The 24,348-nt window shown below is 36.8% G+C and overlaps 1 protein-coding gene and 1 long non-coding RNA gene across 3 annotated transcripts; both read left to right on the forward strand.

Moving 5' to 3' along the window:
* The first annotated feature begins 6,230 nt into the window (after positions 1–6,230).
* LOC18022188 lies at positions 6,231–9,347 on the forward strand. Of its 2 annotated transcripts, none has more exons than XM_006405069.2 (5): positions 6,231–6,793; positions 8,239–8,298; positions 8,385–8,447; positions 8,548–8,616; positions 8,718–9,347. In XM_006405069.2, exons 1-5 carry the CDS (start codon positions 6,395–6,397, stop codon positions 8,946–8,948), a joined length of 822 nt encoding a protein of 273 aa, XP_006405132.2. In that variant the 5' UTR covers positions 6,231–6,394; the 3' UTR covers positions 8,949–9,347. The 2 variants fall into 2 exon arrangements, with proteins under 2 accessions (XP_006405132.2, XP_024014337.1); XM_024158569.1 differs by having other exon boundaries at positions 8,551–8,616.
* A 5,638-nt stretch (positions 9,348–14,985) lies between these two features.
* Positions 14,986–16,916, forward strand: LOC112088237. Its single transcript, XR_002900404.1, has 3 exons — positions 14,986–15,616; positions 15,697–15,836; positions 16,074–16,916. It is a non-coding gene; the product is annotated as an uncharacterized LOC112088237 (long non-coding RNA).
* The last annotated feature ends 7,432 nt before the right edge of the window (positions 16,917–24,348 follow it).

A 24,348-nucleotide genomic window follows, 5' to 3' on the forward strand; every position in this document is an offset into this window, starting at 1 on the left:
GGTTTGAGGGGTTAGATGGGAGATTAAAGGCAGCTTGAATGACAAGAGCTGGTCTATTAGAAGAAGAGTAAAGGCCAATTTAGGAGGGGCTTGAACGGGATCTTTTAAAAGAGGGTTGAGGGAGAGGGGAATAGTGGGAGGAGGGAAGATGAGAAACCACAGCGGTTAAAGGAGATGGAGAGCTAAAGAAAGAAGATTTAATAGTGGGATTAAGCAAATGGGGAGGGCTTTAGAGGGAGAAATAGCCATCTGCGAAGGGGGAGGATTAATGGTAGCAGAGGATAAAGCTGAAGAGTAGGGATCAGTCATTTTAGAGAGGGAGCAAAGGCTGGTTTAGAGGGGGTAGTATTACGTTTTCATGGACTTTTTCTTTGGCCACCCAGTCATTAGAGGGACCCGATGGTTTTATAGTAGGTTGAGACAGTGAGAGGATGAGACAGTTGCGAACAATGTGTCCAAGTTCTTTGTAATGTGAACAAGTGGGTGGGAGTCAGGGGTACTCAACATTAACTTCTACAATATCTCCATTCTGCCTTTCAAACTCAACAATCTCAGAGAGAGGTTTTGTGAGATCAACAACAACATTTCCATGTGCTAGGGTCAAGCTGACCAAGTTTTTGGTGAAGTCATCTGTCTTTGATGGTTCACCGACAATACCAGATATCAGACTCAGCCCCCATTGGGTTCTGAGGTCAAGAGGAATCCCTCGGAGGTGGATCCAGATGGGGATTGAGGTGAGAGCTAGGGAGGAGGACTTATGGTTTTCAGTTCAGGGAGCCGTATGAAACATGGAATCTCCCACATACCAGATGCATTTTTCAAGCACTTTCTTCCTAATGAAGTCATTGCAAATTCTCACAATCATATTACGGGCTGGGATGTTCATGTGGATCTCAAGGTTTCTTCCTTTTCCCCACATGTGATTTAGCACCGTTTGAATCTGACTATACGGTGGTGGTCGCCCATTGAAGTAGCAGACAATAAAATCCTTATGCAGGTTTGCACCATGCTTGAAGACCTCATTCAGAATAATTACCCGCGGCCTACTTGATTCAGAAATTGAGACTGGAGCCATCCTTTTTAGTGATTTGTCCTCAGATTTAAATATTTTCTCAGCCAAAGTAGGTAGACTTGGGGTTTAGTGTTGGTGTTGGTGTTGGGCTACCTTGAGGCAGTCGGGTTAACTGGTTCAGATTGAGGGTTAACCTGAACATTTGGAAATGGAGTAGGCCGGTTGGCAGAAGAAGGACTATCAGGTTTGGTACGGGCTGGAATAGTGGATGAGGGGGTAGAGAGGGTATTGGAGGCTCGGTTAGTAAGCATAGGGGAACTAGTTTTAGGATTCAGGATAGTGAAATTTTCTGGAACAATAATTTCAAATCTAGGGTTTAAAACAGTAGTTACTGGAGTGGCTTGAGGAACAAAGGCATTCTGAGGCAATGCATTAACAGTGGTAGAGGTCATCGAAGTGGACAGTTTGGCATCAGAAACAGTACCTGCGGCTTGAACATCAGACCCCGGAGATGGGGTAGTTTACAGTTTATCCTTAGATTGTTGGGAGGCCGTAACAGGTGAAAGGTGAAGAAATTGGGCAATGGAAAGGGGAGAGGAGGGGTCTGGAGGGTAGGGGGAGCAGGATGGGGACGGGAGGATCCACCAGCAGTGGAAAGCAGTGGATTCAAGGCGGAAACAAAGCCAGGAGGGAGCCAAGGGTTCTTCATTGGGAACCAGGCCAGAGAGAAAAAGACTTTCTCCCACTATTCATACAAAACATGTTTGTTGGTAAATTTTATGGAATAAACAAATTTTACAGTCCAAAAAGAAGAAGATTCTCTAGCAACTAGTCTTCACCTCATCATCACCATTTGGTTCGACAGGTGACTTTTCTCGAGTACGTGGTAAATACAAACCATCATTTCGTCAAAACTTAAACCCACGAATAAAAATCAACAAAGAATTTTTCGAGGTGAATTGTTAACTTCCACCTGATTTTTAGTTATGGTATTTCGAACCGCCTCATCATGCATCTGTAGCCCCAAATGATACTTTGTCTCTTAAGCTGACCCAATATGTGATCGTCACCATTACATAGATCTTTCTAGCTCTTGTATATCTCCAAAATATCCAAAATTACATTTATAAACGAATATAAGTTATGTTTAAACTTTAAATCGAAATAATTAAAATACCTAAAATATCTAAAAATATTTAATTCTATTTGTCAAAATTTTAAAATTACACAATAGAATCAGATTTTAATTAGATTGAGTATTTTTTTTTTTTAGTTTTTTGTGGGTATTTGAGAGTATGTGTGGAACCAAACTGAACCCGGCAAAAAAAAAACATGAATGTATTATTGACCTCTAATACCAAAATACTTGAAACCTTAAAAAAACCGATCCAAATCCGAACAAGTATCTGAATTTTCATGTCTAGTTGTCTACGGTAAACTTTAGCTTCGTCGCTCCCTTATTTTTTAAGGACGGTTGTCTTATCTTTTTTCTCTATCTCATGATTTTTCTTTTTGGAGAGAGTAAAAGAAACGAACAAATTCTATATGCAATAAAGGTAGCCGCTTTTTAACCGACTGATCTAGAGAAATCAAATGCGGTTTTTTAATCCTCTAATTATGAGCAAATGATGAATTATTGTAATTAAAGAACTAATTATGTAGATAGAAATGAACAGTTTTACCAAATTCTTCCACACAATATAACTTGGAATGTCTAAGACATTTTAGTGAAAAAACTCTTCAACTAAGTTTGAATTGGATAAAAATCTTGCAACTATTTTTGTAATGTAAAACATCCTTCAATTTATGTTTTTTTAATGATTTAGCCCCTTCACAAAAAATATCGTCAAATCTAAACGAAGCATTTGGCCTTCTTTATTTTTAGAAAAACAACATGACCTCATTAAAACAAAATCCCAAATTGACTTCAGACAAAAATTTCCCAATTTAAAAATTAAAGTTTTTTTTTCCTAACCTAGTTTCTTATTCTTCTAGAGATCAAAATCTGTAACAAGAGCATGTGATCAGTTTGTAAGACTTGGAACTCGATACATAAAAAGGGTTAATAAAAAATGTTTAAATTGAAAACACATACAACTATCAATACATGAAAGGGGTTAATAATGAAAAATCGTCGTTAGAAGAAGAATGTGATGTTAAAAAAAAAAAGACAGTTACTTCATCTTCTTCCAAGCTCCAGATTCGTTCTTTCTCCTCTTTCTCCCAATTCGCGAAAATATTTTTCTCAATTCGACTACTTATCTCTCAAATTCATTTTAATCAACACAGTGAATCATTCCCAATCTCACCTAAATAACTTGCAAGCCACAAAAACTACTTAAAATCACATTTTTGAAAATTAGGGTTCATCAATTTAGGTTTAACTTAAGAATCTGAAGATTTTAAAGCTTAGATTTAATTTGGGGATTTTAATATCTTGTTTTCAAAATGCTTGTTGCTTTAATAAAAATCATGCTGTTTTGGTTTGTATGTGTGTAGTTTTTCTGCAAAAACAAAATTCTCTATTTAGATTTAACAGTGTTATTTACGAAAGAGCTAAATTATTATGAAAACTTAGTTAATTAGTTTTTACATTACAGAAATAGTTAATGAGTTTTTATCTAAATTTCCACTAAGAACCTTAACTAGAAAGAAATATAGTTTTTAGTATTGTCTAGGTCTGATATTCGTCGCGTCCTTAAAATGTTTTCTTATTCGTCAGAGTCATTCTCGATGGTCCTCCTTGGTCATAAGTTGTTTTACCTTTCTTTCAACCTGCATGAGCATCATTATGATATGAACTTATGATGGGTATCTTCTTATTTTTCAATACCATGATCATCATCGCACTTATTTCATCCTCATCATTTGAGATTTCTTGCCATTGCATATTTTTCAATATTCTTATAACCATGAGTAACAAACTTAAATGAGCTTTCAACACGTTGAAAAATGCTAAAATCATAAGTAATATTGGGATATTGGTGAAATCGACCATACTAAGATTATGGAAATTATGAAGATCAAGAAGGATATAGAAGATTATGAATATTTACCAATAATTCAGTTTTAGAAATTTACTTTTATCCCTATATATATTGTTTACATTTATATTTATTTTAGGTCTAGATTTATCTCTATATAAAAGAATGTAATTTGTACAATTATTCTGATGAGAGTCTAATAACTTCCTAAACACTTTTGTGTTCTTACTCTTATAAATTTATCATGGTATTAGAGCTTTCGATTCTAGTCCTGACGGGTTATGATTTTCTAATCTGTTTTTCTTTTTCTTGACCTATCTCCATCATTTTTTTCTTTGATGTTTGGGACTTCTTCATCTTATACTTATGAGTAGACTGACTCTTCAATCCACTGATCGTCTTGCTTTCTAATTGATTATTTAACCAATGTTCTTTTTTATCATGTATTCTCTATTTTGCTCGAGCCATACTATATTCGTCTTGGCTTGTTTTCTTGTTCTGTTTTTTAAAAAAGGTGAGACGTGATATTTTTGATGGATCGTTTAAATATTCGGTCATTGATTGACCATATTGATTTTTTACTAGCTACCACAATTGCTACTTTCTTGGAGAACACGTAATGATGATGGTGTTTCTCTTTATTATTTCATGGTCTCATATGTTACATGTATGGCTCTGTTTATGAGCATGAACCTATTATCGATGGGTTCACTCAGTTTTCTCGCCCTCGCAAGTTTGACATGTTTATTTGATTTGTCTTCTCGTCTTTAAGATTTGCTTTCTGATCTCGCAATCACGGACTTTTATGGTGTTCATGATGGATTTTTTATCGAACCAATTTTATCCTCAACCGGGTATAAACGTTATAATGATCTAATGACTGGGTGTTGTAGCCGACCTGACCCGACAGTCGGGTATAAAGCCAATATTTTGAAGATTTGAAGATTTGTCTAATTTACATGTGATTATGTATGAGCTTGCGGAAGGGTATTGGGAGATTGGTGAGATCGAGCATACCAAGATTATGGAAATCATGAATATCAAGAAGAATTAAAAAGATTAGAAATATTTACTAATAACTTAGTTTAAAAAGTTACCTTTATCTCTATATATATTATTTATATTTATGTTTAGTTTAGGTCTAAATTTATCTCTATATAAAGGAATATAAGTTATACAATTATTCTGATGAGAGTTTAATATATTTCTTCCTAAACTTTGTATTCTTACTCTCATCAATTAATCAATAAAACTAGAAATCAAAATCCAAATTTTTTTAAAAAAACAGGTATGATAAGAACCCTACCTTGACGTACCAGAGCAAGTCGGTCAGAATCAGAGTAACTGGAGACCGCTAAGCCCCGTGTCTTGAGCGTGATACAGGTGGCTCCCATCATGTGTTTGGCGAGGATGGGAGAGAACCACCGCCGATAACTTCCTCTCCGTTGACAACCGCCTAAGTTACCTTTAAGGTATATTTAGCCGTAAGTGTGGTGGCTGTGTTGTGTCAAACCAAGAATGAAACCGAAACCGAGACCGAGACTGAGACCGCAGTGCAGAAAAGACTCCATGAAAATGTACGTAGATAAAGGTTCAGTTTCTTTAAGAGTGTTTGTCGTTGTTAGAATTGTCAACAGAGTAATCGAGGGTGGAAGTGGAGTAGTACTCGACGGTAGAGTTATTGGCAGCGTCCTGGACTCCCACACAATTTTCTGCCATTCCTTTTCTCCGCTGCTCCAGCCACATGGCCACTGATCTTCCAATAAGTGTAGATATTGGACAATGCCAATTTAAGTTTGATAAAGTCTTACGTAACTTTAGAAACATATCATTTCCATATATTTCTCATAATTTTTATCATAAGCAAACAGTGATTGCAACTCTTAAATTCTCTGATTTTTTATATTCAGTAGGGGAGAAAACATCATTTGGGAGTAACAAAAAAAAAAAAAAACAATTAAGATTCTGAATTACTGGGCCATGATAAAGCAATTAAGAATCTGAATTATTGGGCCGTGATTGGGCTCAGAATATAGCAAAGCCCATAGAAGATTCTTCACCAACTTCACCTAGTTGCAAGACTAATTGGTGGGTCCCATTTGCAACCATGGACCCAATCTTAACTTTTTCATCGTCGACAAAACAGAAAAAAGCGAATCTCATTGACATATATAAAATGGAAGAAAAGAAAAAAAAACGATTTTCATAATTCAGGAAATAAATGAAAGAAAAAAAACAATGAGAGGAATAAGGAAGGCTGATATATTAGTCCCTCATCAATCTCATCTCTTCCTCCTTCTCTTTTCCAATTTTCTCCAACTTCCTTTCTCTCTCTCTATTCCTCTTTCTTCTACTCTATCGCCGCTTCTGTATCTGAGCTTTATCAGCGGAGATTTCGATGAAATCAACGAAACCGATGTCGGTTACGAAGGACGAGTGGGTAACGGCGGCTTTGACGGACGACGAGATGGTGGTGGAGCTTCTTCTACGCCTCAAGCATGCCGGAACGGTAGTGTCCGATGATAATCCCGCGGCGAATTTACCTCTGTTACAGTGGGGCTTCCGTCAACGACGGTCGCGCCCGTCGAGATTAGGCGTCGGCGTCGGAGGTTTCTTAAAGAAGGAAACGGATTCCGCTAGAGCCAGTCCTATGACTCCTTTATGCTGGAGCGGTGGATCTGGTAGCGGCGGTTCTGGTAGCGGCGGCTCTACTTGTCCCTCAGCCGCAACCGCCGATGGATTCGAACACACTAGTCGTCAAGCTAGCTGCTCCACATCCACCGGATCCGGATCTAAGGTATGTATTATTTTCTCCTTCCTCCATCTCCAATTCTCTCCGCTTGATTCTCTTCTCCGGGTCTCCTTCTTCTTCTCAAACGTCATTATCTCTTTAGTTTTGGTTCCGATCTGGCCGGATTATTCCGGCTCTCATCGTGATTCGCGGTATCGCGATTGCGGCGAGATTTTCCGTTTTCTCTTTCGAAAAATTATATGATTTTCCAGTTTTTTTTCTGCTGATGTCATCGCCGCCGGCTAAAATCGCGTTTGAACAGATCTTTTTTGGCTAAATCCTATTTGACTAGATCGCGTTTTGTTCAGTTTTTAGTCGTCTGCGTCGGAAAATTAAATGCTCCGCTGAATTTTTTTTTAACCTTACCCCTTAGGTGAAATTCTTACCATCTTATTTTACGGATCCATCTATATTTTCTAGAAATCTTTTTAGTTAATGATTTTTATTATTTCGTTTTTCAGATTTGTTTTTTCTGACTTTTTGGTAAGTTGCACAATTCATGGGCGTGACTTTAATACCTATATACAAATCTCCACTCAGCGAGGCTTTAATGAGTTAAAATCTTTTTTTTGTTTTGTTTTATTACTGTGGAATCTTGAATCACTCAACGAGCCGGTAATTTTGGTATTTAGTGTTTATTTTTGAAATTTTAGCCGGTTTGGGGAATTATTACGAACCGGTCGCTTATTCTATACGATTCGGGTATAAAACGGTGTCGTTTAATTGACTGTGTGTAAGCGAGTAAAAAAACCTTGTCGGATACATTGTTTGTCATCACGTGATGATGATGGTGTCATGTGATGTTGCCACGCCACGGGATTATCATGATGTGGCGTGCATGATCCATGTTTAAAACAAAAAAAAAAACTTTTTTGAATAAGTTTCTCGAATTTGGTTATTTTTAAAAAATCTTACCTTATTCAAAAACCTTTTTTGAATTTGGTTAGGTTTTTTACTTTTGAGACTCTTTTTGTCTTTGAATTAAAGACTTCTCTTTTAGCATCTAATACCCCTTTAATATCTTATTTAATTCCGTTGAACTTTATCAAATGTTACCTACTCCTTCTGTTTGATTTTTAGATTAAGAAAACTATAAATGCTCAATTATTTACTGTTTATTTTTATTAATTAAATTACTTTTACAACTGATTTCATTATTTATATTATTATTATTATTTTTAACTGTGTATTAATGGAGTAAAGCAACATGCATTAATATTATTCATTCAATTTAAAGAAGAAACATGCATTTATTAGATGTAGGAAATCAAATATTATAAAACAAAAAAAAAACCTAGAAAATGAACTATAATGAAATAAAAGGAGTATTAAATAGCTACTCCACGACAAAAAAAAAGAAAAAATAGCTACTCCAATAACTTTTTTATCGTTTTTTACCATTAAAAAAAAAACTTCTTTATCGTTAATCAATGCTTGTATTTTTTTTGCAGGCGGTACATGCAACAAATGAAATCACCAGCTCTAGCTTCAGGAGATTAAAGAAAAAGAAGGTAACAGAGATCTCACCGTAAATCTCATAGACATTCTTTCTCTTTCGATTTTGCACGCTCTCTAATTTCTTGATATATTTTTACAGACATTCTTGGAACTTAAAGATGCAGAGAACTTTCAGTTGAATGAAAGATTTCACCTTGAAAAGGTATAAATAGTATTATTATTTGTTCTCTCTGCTTCTTTTTAAGAAGCTCTGTTTTGCTTCGAAAATTGTATGTATTCTGATTAGTTGTTGTCTTCATCAGAAGATTGCAAATGTGCAAGCAACATACCAGGAACGAAGTGCTAAGAACAAAAGCTTGAAGAGAATAAAGGTCTGATTTTGATAGACATTTCTATTCTACCTAACTGTTCTCTCTGATCTTGAAACCTGAATCATAATCTAATGTTTTTTTTGTTGTTCGTTGTATTCTAGCTTGAATACTCAGATCGAATCAAGAACATTCCAATTAGTAACTCTAATCTCGACGAGCCTCGGAAAAAGAGACGCTTACCTTCTTCCATCTCTCAAAAACTCGTGAGAAACGAAAATTCCTACAGATCAACAAGTGAAACTAAGAGCTCTGAAGAAAAGGGTTTCTTCTTCCTCCCTGATTTGAACATGACACCCACTGATGAAAACGAGACATTGTACGGGACGAGCTAAAGAAAGCTTCAAACCACTCAATGCGCGTCAGGTAATTAATATAGATTAGCTTTTTGTCCGTGTAAGCGGTGGGAGATCGAAGCAGGCGAGTTCGCTGACAAGAATTCACACTACGCAAGAAGGGCTCGAGAAGGTTTATAAGAAAATAAAAAAGAGAAAGAAAGAATGTAATAAGAGGATTACGCGGGATTACGCTAATATTCTCGTTTTCTTTTATTCTCTCTCTTTTTGTGAAAAGTTTTCTTGGGTAGAACGATCTTTTTACTTCTTTTTTTTGAGGAGGAAATTAGGGTTCCTTTTTTTATTCCCCTGATTCGTTGTAGTTGTGCGTAATTCAAGAAAAATGTAGGCTACCGAATAGATTTTTAACTTACCCCAAAAAAAATCTCAAGCAGCAGAAGAAACGTTTTTTACTTGTGGTAATAATATCAAGCCGGAATAGAGTAATCAACTTTGTTATTTTATTGAGTTAAACTAGGAATAGAGTAATCAACTTTGTTATTTTATTGAGTTAAACTAGGAAAAGCTGGGTTATAAACTTATAAATCATATAATAAATCATATGTTGTGGTTTGGTTTTGGTGGGAACCATAACGGTTCAGATTTTTCGATAGGAAGATTAACCGGTGATAGAGAATAAATGTGGGATTCTCTTATGATGTCTTGTGATGGTTTAGCAATATTAGTCTGTTAGACAGAGTTTTACATAGTTCACTCACGAGGCATTTAGGAAAATAGTCGATTACGTCATGAACTTGATAAATTGATAGAAGTCTTCCAAATTCGTGAAATTTACCGAGTAGTCTCATATTGGAGTATAGTATTTATATTTATTATGATAACTATTTCAGTAAATATGGAGTTGAATAATCAGGAAAGGTCTCAGTCTGATTGCTGATTTAATTGGCGAGCCAAAAGAACTGATGATTTTACTAATAAACTTGTTAGTCTTACCCTTGCTCATGTAAAGGTCGAAGTAAATCTTACAAAGGTCCTTCTTCGGATTGTTGAATTTGAAAGACAGAATGGTCAGATTGTTGAATTTGAAAGACAGAATGGTCAGATTGTTGTGGAAGTCGACAATCCTTAGCTGCCATCTACCTGCTCACATTGTAAAGAATTAGGTCATATCGCAAAAAATTGTCTTCTACTGCCTCCACAGCCATCGGTTCCCAAACTCCCAGTCAAACCTAAAGGATATTAAAGGAAAAGCTTATGTGGATCCCAATGTTACTCCTAAGACGCCTATTCAGAAAGGCTAAGGTGTAAGAAGTTTGTTCCTCGTGTCTTTTTGACGGTTGCTTCTGGTTCTAGTTCATCTCAAAGTTCTGTGAAAGAAACACCAAAAACTCTGTCCAAAGCTCTGACTCAGGATAATGTATGTAGACTGGCTGATTCTAACCTTTCTTCCACCTTAATCCCTTCTTCTATTTCCAGATCAGCCACTAGAATCCTTCCTCCAAATCTCCTAAAATCATCTTCTTCAAACTCTTTCCTTCCTTCTTGTCCGCTCCTTTCTGCTCCACCTGATTCTGGTCTTTTCTACAGGTAAGCCAGGTCTTCTCAGCCCTTCCAAAACTCAAACAAAAAAATCCTTAAAAAGATCTCATTCAAGTTCCACTTTAATCTCTTTCCCTCCTCTTACTAGTTTTTCATCAAAATCAATCCCTATCTCTTTTGAGGCTTCTGTTAAGCCATCTCTTACTAATGCTGACTCTATTTCTATTGATTCTATTTCTATTACTAACCCTACTTTTATTTTTTTGGACTTCCTCTTTCAACAGGGGAGTCAAATCCTATTTTTCTATGAATATAAAAAACTTTTTTTAGAATGTCCGAGGACTTAATGAGCCGGACAAGCATGAGCCTTTTTGTAAGTGGCTGTCTACCCATCAGCCTCTTTTTGGATCCCTACTTGAAACTCATATTAAGATCAAACTTTGAACCAGTTAATGTCTAAAATTTGTAAAAGGTGGAACTTTACCTCTAATTACTCTTCTGATGAAGATGGTCGCATCATTGTCATATCAGACCCAGTCAAGCTTGCTGTGTTGCGTCAATCTAAGCAATCAGTTACCTGCGAAATAAAGATCCCAAACTGTCATCAGTTTTACTATACTGTTTTTTACACCTCCAACAAATGTGATGAAAGAGCAGATCTTTAGGTGGAATTGATTAACCTGCACTCTGATTACTCTCTTCATCCGTGCCCTTGGCTTCTGGGAGGTGATATCAACGAAATTCTGCATCATGTGGAACAATCTCTTCCTACAGTTAACAATCTGAATAGGCAAATGATTGACTTTATAGATTGCCTTCATCAAATGGGCATGTTCGAATTGAGGTTTCATGGACCCCTTTTTACCTGGTCCAACTGCCGTTCTGCCTTTCCTATTGCTAAAAAGCTTGACCGTGTGCTTGTCAAAAACACATGGATCACCCTTTTCCCAAACAGCACTGCCTATTTTCTTCCCACCCTCACCTCTGATCACTGTTGAAGCCTGGTCGACCTTGCCCAGAAATTACCTCAATCCGGTACCCGCCCTTTTAAATTCTTCAACTACCTTACTCTTCACCCAAAGTTTCAACAAGTGGTTGACGAAGCATGGATTCAGGCCGGAAGCTTTGCTTCTAATCTTACTGATCTCTGTTAGAAGCAAAAGATCATAAAGAGAGAGCTAAAACAATTAAATAGAGAGAATTTAAAAAAAATTCAAGAGAGAGTGAGATTAACGAGCTTCTTCAAAGTGTGTAGGTCATGGCGTTGCAGAATCCAACTCCTGATACTTTTCGGGAAGAAAGAGAACTTCATGAGAAATGGATTTTCCTAAGAAGCATAGAAGAAAGATATTTTAAACAGAAGTCTCGGATTAACTGGTTGCAAGTTGGAGAACAGAATATTGCTTTCTTCTATAGAGTCTCTATGTCAAGGCAAAGTTATAATGCTATAAGATCTTTCACCTTACCTTCTGGTGCAGTTCACGACCCTGAGGAAATGAGCCTTATTGATGTAAACCATTTCAAGTCCATCCTTGGACTGGATGTTCTTCTGCAAAATCACATCTACTCATCCTCTGAATGGTTTGGGTCGCTCTTCTCCTTCAGATGCACTCAACAGCAACACCAAGCAATGTTGTATCTTCCATCCCCTACAGAAATATCAAAGTGTGTGCTTAAGTTGAATCCGAAAAAACTGCGTGCTTAAGTTGAATTCAAAAAAATTGCGTGGGCCTGATGGACTGACTTCGGGGTTCTACAAAGAAGCTTAGGGTACCTTAGGTGAAGAAGTTGTTACTGCAATTTCTCAATTCTTCATCACGGGGTTTCTACCTGCGGCTACTAATTCCACCATTCTCTCGCTGATTCCTAAGTTTCTTGGAGCATCAAAGGTATCAGACTTCAGACCCATCTCCTGCCTCAATACAATTTATAAAGTCATTTCAAGGCTGTTGGTATCACGATTGAAACCTCTTTTGCCTGATATGATCATTCCAAATCAGACTGCTTTCGTAAAGGATAGGCTGTTAGTTGAAAATACAGTACTAGCTTGTGAGTTGGTTAATGGGTACCACAAGAATAAGGGTCCTAAGCGAATCACAATAAAAGTGGATATAGCTAAGGCTTTTGACACCCTGTTTTGGGATTTTCTATTCAGTTGCTTACAAGGATTGATGGTCCCTATAACCTTTAGCAGGCATTACTACCACGAGTTTCACAGTCGGTTATAATAGTTCAGTGCAAGGGTATTCTAAAGGAAAGAAAAGTTTAAGGCAAGGAGACTTTTTGTCTTCTTACCTGTTTGTCATCGCTATGAATTTCCTATCGTCTATATTAAACAGAGCAGCAGAAGAGGGGATATTTAACTACCATTATAAGTGTGAGAGATCAAAGCTCACTCACATGTGTTTTGCTGATGATCTCCTCATATTTGTGCATGGTTCGATTAACTCTGTTCAGAACGTCCTGCAAGTACTCCATGAGTTTGAGCTCCGTTTTGGGCTAGAAGTTAGTTACCAGAAGACTTTTTGATCAGTTTGCGGAATCATTGGAGGATGAACCGGGGACTGGTTCAGTACGTGAGTATGTGACAGAGTTTCAAGAATTGTCTTCTCAGGTCACTGGAATGGACAATAAAAGCTTGACCAACGTATTTTACAATGGCCTGAAACCGGTGATGAAGGATGTCATCCGCATAAAGGAGCCTAAAGAACTTCGAAATCATATTATTGCGATGCTAAAAATGGAGTCCAGTGTGTTCTGTAAGATGGTTCGGGAGGCATACAAACCAGAGTGGAAAGCTAAACGGTCAAGCGTGACAACAGTTTACAAAACGGCTGTACCGGCTAATCGACCATGGCATAAGAATGCACAGGGAACAGAGAATATGACAGAGGCAAATCAAGTTGGACGACCTGCATTGACTGACACAACAAACTTGAGACCTCGTCAGCATTGCACTGATGCAGAATTGGATGAAAAGCGACGAAATGGTATCTGTTTCAAATGGGAAGTATACAAAAGGCCATCGTGATGTGTGTCCAAAACGAGCATTACAACTCATAACAGTGGTCAACGGGTATGAGTTAGAAGTCTTAGATGAAAAAATGATGGAGGCTGAGACTGAAACAGAAGAGGAACCAATACAGATGATGCAACTGTCTTTCAATGCATTTATGGGTCTGGACCCACCTTCTACGACCAAACTACGCGGAAAGATAGGCAACACAACACTGATTTTCATGATTGATAGTGGCGCTATGCATAACTTCTTGGACCCAGAGGTGATAAAGAAGATTAAGCTACCGTTACACAAATATAATAACCTCAGAGTGAAATTGGGAACAAGTATTATGGCGGATGGATTGGGAGTTTGCAAAGATATTGATTTTTATTTGCAAGGAGTGGATTTTGTATCCCATTTCATATCCCTGGAATTAGGAGGAGTGGATGTGATCCTCGGGGTACAATGGTTGAGAACACTGGGCAAATGTGAAGTAGATTGGGAGCTGCATGAATGGAGCTTCAAATATAAAGGGGAGCAAGTAACATTACGTGGGGATGCTGATTTGTTATCTCAGCGTTTATCATTGAAATCTTTAGCTCCTGTCCGTTCCATCAAACACAAAGGAGCGGTTATTGAGTTTGGAAACCATACAGTAAAACAGATACAAGCGGAAATTCCTGCATCGTTGCTACCAGTGTTGGATCAGTATGCAGCTGTGTTCGCAATGTCATCTGGTCTACCGCTAGTACGAGGCCATGAACACTCCATCAAACTTTTGCCAGGAGTAAACTCTGTATCAGTCCATCTTTATCGATACCCGCACGCCAGTAAAGAAGCAATGGAAAAAATGGTATCAGAAATGTTGGAATCCGGCTTTTTACGTCCAAGTCGAAGAAAACATAACTGTACGATGTAGGACAAAGTGTAAACAATGACCCACCTCCACCGCGGATCCAGCAACGCTGCTGAGAACCCACCATCGAAACCACCATCGATCCTGCAACACTTAGCACGGCGCAAACCTGATCTACCGTAAAGAAAAAGAGATGTAGAAGAAGAAGGGAAGCATGGGGGCCCCCTGGCGACGGTGAGCTACCATGCACGCCTGAGAGGAAGATCGGGAATTTTTAATTTGTCGGCAAAGTGGGAAAGCTTTCATATCTGAGTATATATGAAATTTTTAGGAAGTATGTAATCGACTTATTTCTTAAAACTAACAAGGAACCAGAAGGGTCCAATTTGCAGGCAACTTAACCGAGATAAAAAGCACACAAACATTAATGTGTAGACAAGTATTTATAAACATGATTGTTTCATGCCAGACAACAATCTAGCAGAATCTGTGTAATGGTGTTTTGATGATATATATTACTAGTCGTGTGAGTGAGTTTAGTATATTAGACATTTGATTTAGACGCAAATATCTTTTTTTTATCAAACTTTATCCATATAGAAATTTTACCCCATTACATTTTGGCTTAAAATGGTAGTTTTGCAACAGAGTCTGCATTGCTATTTGCAAGTTTGGGGATGAACATAAACCAAATTGAATCAAAATCAGAAATACAACGAGTGATATCAGAAAGAATTCCATAGAGTTCAGTTACCAGGATACCAGAATTGAATGCTCGGATCGCTACCTGCAAGTCGGAGAGGAGAATCAAGTTTCGGGAATTAGCATCTCTTGCCTGAAGTACCGCTGATCTTATTGCCAAAGTTTCTGCCGATAAGGCCGACAACACATGCTGAAGACAAGCAGAATGTTCGGTCGAATTGTGTTGATCATTTGTGAAGATCCATCCTAGACCCGCTGATTGGTTATCCGCTCTCCGTGCTGCGTCGGTATAGCATAGGATATATTCCCTCCTCTGAATTGGTGGAGATTGAAGGATAGTTCTGTCCTAGGGAGGTTCCGGTTGGGTCTGGACTTAGCCTATATACCACTCTCTAGCCTTGCCGATCGCCTTAGTGATTAGATCTCCGGCAGTCAGTTTCCGAGAATTGAAGATTTGTTGATTTCTAGCAGTCCATAAGTTCCACAGGATTCAAGGCTATAATCTCTCCTTAGTGGGTCCAATTGGTGGCAAGTTGATCGATTCCTTGATCAAATTCAGTCCTGAATACAGGTTTTCTACTTCACTTAAGTCGATTTCAGTATACCAGGGTGAGTGTCGCTATACCTCGATAGCAAAGGGACAATAATACAGTAGATGAACTACTGATTCCATTTCTGGGCATATGCAGCATTGGTTGTTCGATGAGACCTGCCGGATTGACAACTGCTCACTGACTAGGAGTGCACTGTGAATTGCTTTTCATATGAATAGTTGGATTTTTGAGGCTGTTTTCACTCTCCATACATGAGACTTCCAGTCAATAGCCAGGTTTTCATATTGGTTCTCTCTGTCCTCATTATCCTCAGCAGCCACCAAGTATCCAGTTTTTGTTGTATATTCACCGTTAGCTTGCTTAAGCCAAATAAGTTTGTCTTGTGCGCCTAAGATACTTGTCTTAATAGGCAAGATTTGGTTTTTGTACAGAGGTTGTAATTGGTCAATTTTTTCAAAGTCCCAATCCTGAGTATTGTTAGTCATTAAATCACTTACCCTTAAATCTTATAGGTGATTCGGGGAAGGTTCTATAGGTAGCTCTTTGGACGATGATGAAAGCCAAGGATCCTGCCAGACTTTAATAGACGATCCGTCACCAACCACCCAGCCAAGCTGCTTCACAAGAAGGTCTTTCCCTACAAGGATACTTTCCACCCATTCGAGCAACTGGATGGAGTTGTACTCTCCAGGTACGAAGTCTCTGACAATACTTTCCAATTTAGACCCAATATAAGAGGCAATGGGGATTCTTTAAGAGTATCCAAATTAGATTTGCAAGGAGAGCATCATTAAAATTGTTGATATCCTTAAAACCCAGTCCTCCTATTTTCTTAGGCTTAGCCATTTTCTTCCATGCAAGCCAGCTAATTTTTCTTTGCTTCTGGTTTGAGTCCCACCAAAAATCCTGGTGAGTGCCAACTGAATTCCTTTGCAGAGAGACTGGAGGAACTTGAAGCATGTCATCGCGTAGGATGGCATAGCTGCTAACACACTTTTCAGCATTACCAGTTTACCAGCGCTGGATAGCATTTTAGAAGTCCAACTAGCAGCTCTTGATTTATCTGGCCAACAATGGAGCTGAAGAGATCTTTTTTCTTTCTTCCAATTGGAGTGTTTAGGTAAGCCCAAGTATTTGCCAACTCCTCCCTCTGTTTCAATTTTCAAAATTTGCATCATCCGGTTCTTTTTTTGCTTGAAGGATTTTCTTAGAGAAAGAAATAGAGGATTTTTGGTAGTTTATAAGTTGACATGAGACTGCTTCGTACTTGGATAGAATGAGCTTTAGTTCTTTGCAGCTTATCTCGGTAGTTTTACAAAAGAACATAATGTCATCTGCAAATAGTAGATGGTTAACCCTTGGATTCGCTCTGGCCACTTTGATGCTTTGGTTGTTGTAAATTTAATATATAACATCTATAAACTAACATATACCTCTATTAAATTTGATAGCTTCTCAAATTCAAAACCAAATAAGTTTTTACAAATTTAAATAGTTCATAAGTTATAGGTAATTTTAAATTTTCTATTTTGTATTTCAAAAAATAGATAGTCGATTACATTTTCATAGTTATAAGTTATAACCTTTTTTTAATTTGATAAAATAATAATTTTTAAAAAAAAATTAATGTCGATTCCAAATAGAAAAAAAAAATCATATCAAAGAGATATGAGTAAAGAGTAAATATATAATTAAAAAATATGAGCTTAACAGCTATTAGGTTAAACTTCTCTAATGGTGTGTGATTTCATATTTATCTTTTCAATCTAATTTTGTTTAATTTTAAGGGTGATCTTATATAGAGTTATGAGTAAAGAGTAAATAAATAATACAAAAAAATATGAGAACTAAAATTAATAAAAATAGTTATTCTATTAAATTTTATTAATTGTGTGTAATTTCATATTTGCCTTCTCAATCTCAATTTGATTAAATTTTGGGTGATTTTATATTTTCTTTCATTTCTTTAGAATATATTTAATGAGTTATCAAATATCAAATTATATATTCGAGGCCTAATCTAGTTTTATATAATGGAAATTTGTAAATTTATAACACAGTTTGCATATGATTGTCCTCATAAGATTTCTTTTGGACTTTTTTCACTCCTTTAATTAATGTTGAAATTAATTAAAGAAAATTTGAATTTAATGTTTATTTTTTTTTAAAATTGAAGAAAATACCCAAAATAGAAATAAGTTATTACCGAAAATCAGTTATGGAAGGTTTTAAATTTTTAAAAATTGTTTTCCACAACATGTAGAACATATATTTTACATTCTACAGTTTTTTAGAATATATTTTCTACACATTTCTCTACAATCTACGAAACCTAGAATTGATGTTCTACATGTTATTCTTCATTCTACTAGTCATATCGAATATGTTTTCTACAAACTCTTCAGCGTTCTACAATCACTAGAATACAAGTTATACATTTTTCATTACGATCTACATTTTACTAGAATGTAAATTCTACTAATCCTTCTTTGTTCTATGTAATGTAGAATATGTTCTTATCCACCAAACTGAATATTTTCCAACTTTTTTATTGGAATTTTTTTATATTTTTTCTGATTTATCCCGTCATCTGGTCCAATCGTTCTCGTCTGTCTGCTTGGGCTGGATTGTGCTCGCAGGATGGATAGATCGATTCAGTGATAGGATCGATCGATCTCTTGTTTTTCTACACTTGCTTCATTTGCTCACCAAATTAGACTATTTTCATGAAAATTGGCATAATGTTTTATTGCACCGTTAGAACTACCTCAAGCCACTTTCAAATGACGAAAGCTAGTCTATTTATCTATCTGGTATCTAAATTTTAGATTGATCCATCGGTATAAACTTCTTCAAAGAGAGCCAAATTTCTGACATATTTGGAAAACTTCTAACGAGTGACGTGTGTGTTCATAAAACAAAGTAGTCAGAATATTTTTTGCCGTGGAGTGGAGACAAAAATTTTTCTTTTTATTTTGTTGATTTTTTATTGATTTTTAATTGTTTTATGTTCAAGGTGAATATCAAAATGTTTTTTAAAAAATTACTAGAATAAAATTTTAAGGATAATTTTGGGTTTCAATAAAAATAAATTTTAGACGGACAATATCTCAGATAATAAATCCTAAAAGGACAAATAGTTTGAATTTTTTTCTTAAATATCTAATTAAAATAAGGGAGAACGTTAGAATTCTGCATAAGTAACAGTTTAAAACACAGTTTGTTTTTTTTTTTCTTTAAAGTATTGATACACAAGTTTTACTTCTGATAAGGGTTTCCATTTTCTGTTGTTTCTTTATCTCTACAGGATTTATATTTTCGATATCTTTCCCTTTTAGGCTTGGTGTTATTCTCTCTTTTTTTTTTTTTTTGAATTCAACTTGGTGTCATTCTGTTACGAGGGCTTTAGGATTTATCAAAAGAGAAGTGATCCTCTTTTATTATAAACTAGATTTTGCACCTATACTATGCGTGGATAATCTTTTTCAATGCTATTATATTAACAAAAATCTTATTCAAGTAGTTATGTTTATTTATATTTTTGTTTGCATGTATTGGCGATACTAATAAAATATATTAAAAATACTTCAGTTTTAATTTTAGAATTTATATCTATTTTTGAAGTTTTAACAGTCTTGTTTGAATAGATATATATATATATATGTTGTTAAAAAATATATTATTTTGTCGAACGCTTAAAAGTCTGTATACCAAAAACCAACCCAAAACCAAAATGTAACAAACTAATTAAATGATATTTAATTAGTATTGACACAAAGATAAATTACTATACATCACTTATTCAATGAAAAAAATAAGTTACATCCTCGTTATATATATTTTTTTATGAAAAAGTAGTAATGTGAATTAAATTTTTGGTATATATTTAAGTATATTTAACAAATTTATTGTCACCCTTAAATTTATGTTTAGACCACCAGTTATCTCCACATATTAATATATGTGTTGTACTTTATGTTATAGTAAATATATTTTAGTTTGTTTTATATTTTAAACTCATGTAAATTTTCTTTAAATCTTTTACTGCTTATAGGTTAGTATAACAAAAATAACTAAAAATTGTAACAAAATAATCAAATGCTATTAAATAAAAAATAGTATTGACATGAAATAAATTAGTATATGTTATCTCTTCCAATCAAAGAAATTATTTTTTTTTTCATCATCTTCAATTTCATACTCTTTATATCACTTTCTAGGAAACCAAAAAAAAAAAAAGGTTAAAATTTACTTTTGTTTCTTAATTGATTTCATATTATTTTATATCTGAGAAAATTGGTATTCACATGGTCTATTTCTCTTTATTGTTGTCGTCCTTTTTAATCTATGGTTGAATTTTATCTCAAATCATTTCTTATTCTTTTTATATTTCATCAGACCATAGTTTTGATCAAGAAGACAAGTAAGTAGGCAAAACAACTCAAAACAAAGAATTCTTACACTAATCTATAACATAGTTCATGTTCTGATTGAATGAATCATTGTTTATGAATGATTGTTGTGAATGTTCTGGAAAACGATCCCTTAATCATGTCAATTTCAAATCCGAATCCTCCAACCATCGATTCTCCGTTTGCAATTTCCACTTTACCAAAATCAAAAAGCCGTTCTTCCTCATCTAGTATCAATTCTCTCTACGAAATTGAATACGTCCCTGGAGATCAGCTACCCCAAACCACACTCCCTCTTGTTAATCCATATGAATACTTTGCCAAAAAGCCTAGTGCTTTCTCGGTTAAAGGTGTTCGAGAACTCATCAAGCCATCTTCCAATCGAAAAGTCATGGAATATGTCCAGTCCAGCAAATTCTCATCCTGCCAAGTCCCAGCAACCGAAGAAGAACAATTCATCTCGCTCAACATACCGGAGAACCTTCCTAGGTTATGGCAACAACAAGGATATACTCACTTACACTTTGGTGTAGTCCGGATCGGTTTGACCTTACATGCTCGAAAAGGTCTACCTGTTGTAGCAAGAATCGCCTTGGTCGATTCAAGACTAAAATCCTACCAACAAGCTTGCATCGGAACAGTCCAAACAACATTAAACGCCGGAACAGTATTCGTGACACTGTTTCCAAACTTTAATGTCTCGCTACAAGATCCAAATCTTCTGAAGACACTCAAGGTTCAACTTCAGCTCACCGGAGCTCCTATGCAAGAGAAAAGTGTCGTGGCGACCCTTCATCATCAGATAGTCTACCGAATCCAAGATCATGCCTTAGATGTTGTACTACCCTCTTCTGATGATGCACTTTACCTAGAAGTCACTTCAGCATCTCAAGCACCAAACTCCATCCAGATTCCTCGTCAAATATCTCGCGAAGAGCTGCTCCGCCGACTACCAGAATCATGGATCACCAGCTACGAGAAGCTGCATCAAGCGGTTCAAACACCGATTCAATCCTCTGAAGTCAGCTTTCATTCACGAAATGATGGTACAACCGAAATCAAGTTCGAAAAACCAAGATCATCCTCATTCCGCAAACAACTGTTCACTCAATTTGCTATCCAAATTGACAAAAGCGAATTCTATTGTCCAGCAAAAGAACAAAATCCTAAACCAATCTCTTTTGGACAGAATGGATCGGTACTATATCCTTTCAAAGATGAAGATGGACATCAATATTTCGATATTCGTTCCTGCTCAGCATGTGAAGAAGCCAACTACGAATCTGATGACGAGATTCACACAAGGAGAAGAAAGAAAAAGGATCCACTCTACAAAAGATATCTAGAAGGAGATCCCACCGTCGGTCCTCTCGGTGAAGGTAACGGGCGATACGACTTTATAGTCCAATATTCGGAAAAGAAAGATGAAGATCAAATCATGATGATCAACACCGAAGACCTCCCTCCTTCAAGCAACTTTTCCAAGGACAACATCGCACATAGCCCGAAGATACTCACTCGAGCAATCAACTCTTCTGGACCAGATCAACTAAGCCAAGGAGAAAAAGTCCTCAACTGGCAAACTGAGAATGCCATCGCTCAAAATCAACTCCTCAAAACAATAAATTACAAGGTTGATCAGCTGACGGAAAATTACATCAAAAGGCAAACTAGCCTTCAGAGCTCAATAACAGAGATCCATGGCCGGCTTAACAATCTTCATCAAGAAATGATGGCTATGGCACAAAATATGATGGTTAATACAGCACAATTCCGTCATAAAGAAGCAGAAACAGCCAGTCTCAAAGCCTAGTTAAAAGATCTTCAAAGAAGCCTCGAGAGTATGATTTACAATCAGAATCCTGCGAGTTCTTATTCCAATCCTTTTGGTGGAATGCCTATGTACCAAGGCACCTACTCCCCAGGATTTCTCTCCGGCTATACGAATCAATGACCAAAAACACCGGCCCCCGGATTCCTATCATCTGACGAAGCATTTACGTCAAGATATGGCATGACCTCAGCTATCAAGCCAAAGGTGTCAAAATCAAAACCAAGACGACAGAAGGATTCTGAGTTTATGATCAATCCTACCAAACGACCAACACTTACTTCTTCGTCAAGCCATGAATCAGTGGAAGATTCAAAAAGAGAAGGAAAAGAAATTGGTATAATTGAATTCTCTATGGCTAGTCTATTGGATACTATTGGACAGATTTCTACTTCTCAAACAGCCACGGAGATGCCGCAAACACAGCCTTCTCAACAAATTGCAACACCAATTGCAAATATCGATCATTATTCGGAGACTAATTCTAACAGTTCCGAATCAGCTTCGGATGAAGAATCTCTCCCAAACCAATTTGCCATAGGCAACGAAAGAGGCGAACCATCACCTCCAAAACGAGAACCTGATATACATGAAATCTTTTCAAGCGATGAAGATATGGAGTACAGGCCTCCCAGGCAGCAAGAAATACCAACAAGACCATTTGCCTCTAAAGTCATGGTCTTCACGTTTGATGACATTCCTTTCGAAAAATGGAATGATCGTCTCGATGAATTTCATGCATGGATGAATTCTGAAGCAATCACGTCTCCCTTAGAGCTTGTAATTCAGCAGTTTACGGCGCGACTATCTGGAGCACTCAAAGAATGCTGGAATTCACTTGGTGAATACAGACAGCAGCAAGTCTATCAAACGACAATACCACTACTTCTCGGAGAAATTCATAGAGAATTTATCGGTACACCTACACATTTGAAAGAACAGCTTCAAGAAGAATTCTTTACTGCAAAATGCTGCTCATTGAAGAAAAGAGACCTAGCTAAGCATTTTGAGCGACAGACGCGACGTTATTACGCTCTTAATGGTCTCAACAATCCAAGCCTTAAGCAGGTGCATCTCTCTTCGATTGATGACTACCTCAGTCAACAAACGAAGCTATACATAAGAGATCAAGGCCAGACACTGGAAGATATTTCCATTGGCCAAATACAGCAATATGTCTTCCGAACACTAGACAAACTCTGCAAGCAAAAGGAGTTTTGGATGGAATTCATGGATAAATCAAAGCAACTATCCAGGATCTGTGCAAGACCAGATCTATCCATCAAATGTTCAAAATCCAAGAAGACATGTTCGTGTGATGATCGTAGCAAATCACGGAGATTCAGAAAAACGTCTCACAAGCGTTTCAACAAGTTCAGACGCAAGTGATTTTTCAGAAAGAAACGAAGCTTCAAGAAAACAACGAAGTGTTTCCTATGTCGCAAAGAAGGTCACTTCGCAAAAAACTGCCCAAACAAGTCGAAGAAAAAGAAGCAGTACTTAATCAGCTCAATCTCGAAGATCGCACCAGACCTCGATTTCGACAGCCACGATTTAGAATCAGTACTATCCTATGATAGTGATGAACAAGATGCCATATGTGGATACTCGGATTATGACTACTCATCCGACTCCTCCTCAGGAGAAGAAGAAGTCAATAACGACCGCTGTTTTAAAATCACTCGTATGCCGCAAAAAGAAGAAATTCAAACACCACATCTGCCAGTTATGATATTTGATCCATCACAAAAAGAGAAGCCAGTTCATGCAATTGCGTTCATCGACACAGGAGCATATACGACGATAATGAACCCTAAAATTCTCCCGACTTCTATGTGGCTACCACATCAACAAGAATTTCGAGTGGCAAACTCGGGTTCATTGACGGTCAATCTCAAATCCAAACCGGTGACGATCGAACTTTTCCCAGGCTGTCAGATTACGACAGAAGTGCTTGGATCCTCAGCACCAGGAAAAGATTTGATATTAGGATGGGATTCCTATCGCACCTTCAAGAAGAATTTTGATATATCTATTGAGACACGAGGAATGAGATGGAAGGCTTTCTACAAAGCTTTTACAACAATCCCACGTCTATTCACGGTCGAAGGAGTCATATCTCAAGATTTCGAGAAAATCAAAGAAGAGATCGCAATAGTCTCATGTGCAGACTCTCACACAGACTTCCTTCAAAAATGTGACAAACCGTTATAGCTGAATTCAGAATTCTTCGTCTTTCTACCTTTCAAGGAAAATGTCCATACCACTCCGACAAAAGCAAGTCACGCAGGCATGCCGCCAACATTATTGATACAAGCAAATGAAGAATGTGACCAACTAGTGAAACAAGGAGTTGTCTCATCAACAAATTCACCTTGGGCATGTAAAACATTCTATGTGAACAACCGAGCAGAACAAGCAAGAGGAAAACTCAGACTGGTAATTGATTACAAACCACTGAACCGATATCTACAAGACGTCAAGTTTCCTCTACCAAACAAGAAGGTACTCCTTCAACACCTACAAGGAGCCACCATATTTTCC

Source organism: Eutrema salsugineum, unplaced genomic scaffold (assembly GCF_000478725.1).
Source record: "Eutrema salsugineum unplaced genomic scaffold, Eutsalg1_0 scaffold_15, whole genome shotgun sequence".
Classification (NCBI taxonomy): domain Eukaryota; kingdom Viridiplantae; phylum Streptophyta; class Magnoliopsida; order Brassicales; family Brassicaceae; genus Eutrema; species Eutrema salsugineum.

Excerpts from the sequence above, each read along its gene's own strand:
- LOC18022188 (XM_006405069.2), top strand. The coding sequence starts at position 6,395 with ATGAAATCAACGAAACCGATGTCGGTTACGAAGGACGAGTGGGTAACG. Across the intron at positions 6,794-8,238 it reads CCACCGGATCCGGATCTAAG|GCGGTACATGCAACAAATGA; the intron begins GTATGTATTATT and ends TTTTTTTTGCAG. Across the intron at positions 8,617-8,717 it reads AAAGCTTGAAGAGAATAAAG|CTTGAATACTCAGATCGAAT; the intron begins GTCTGATTTTGA and ends GTTGTATTCTAG.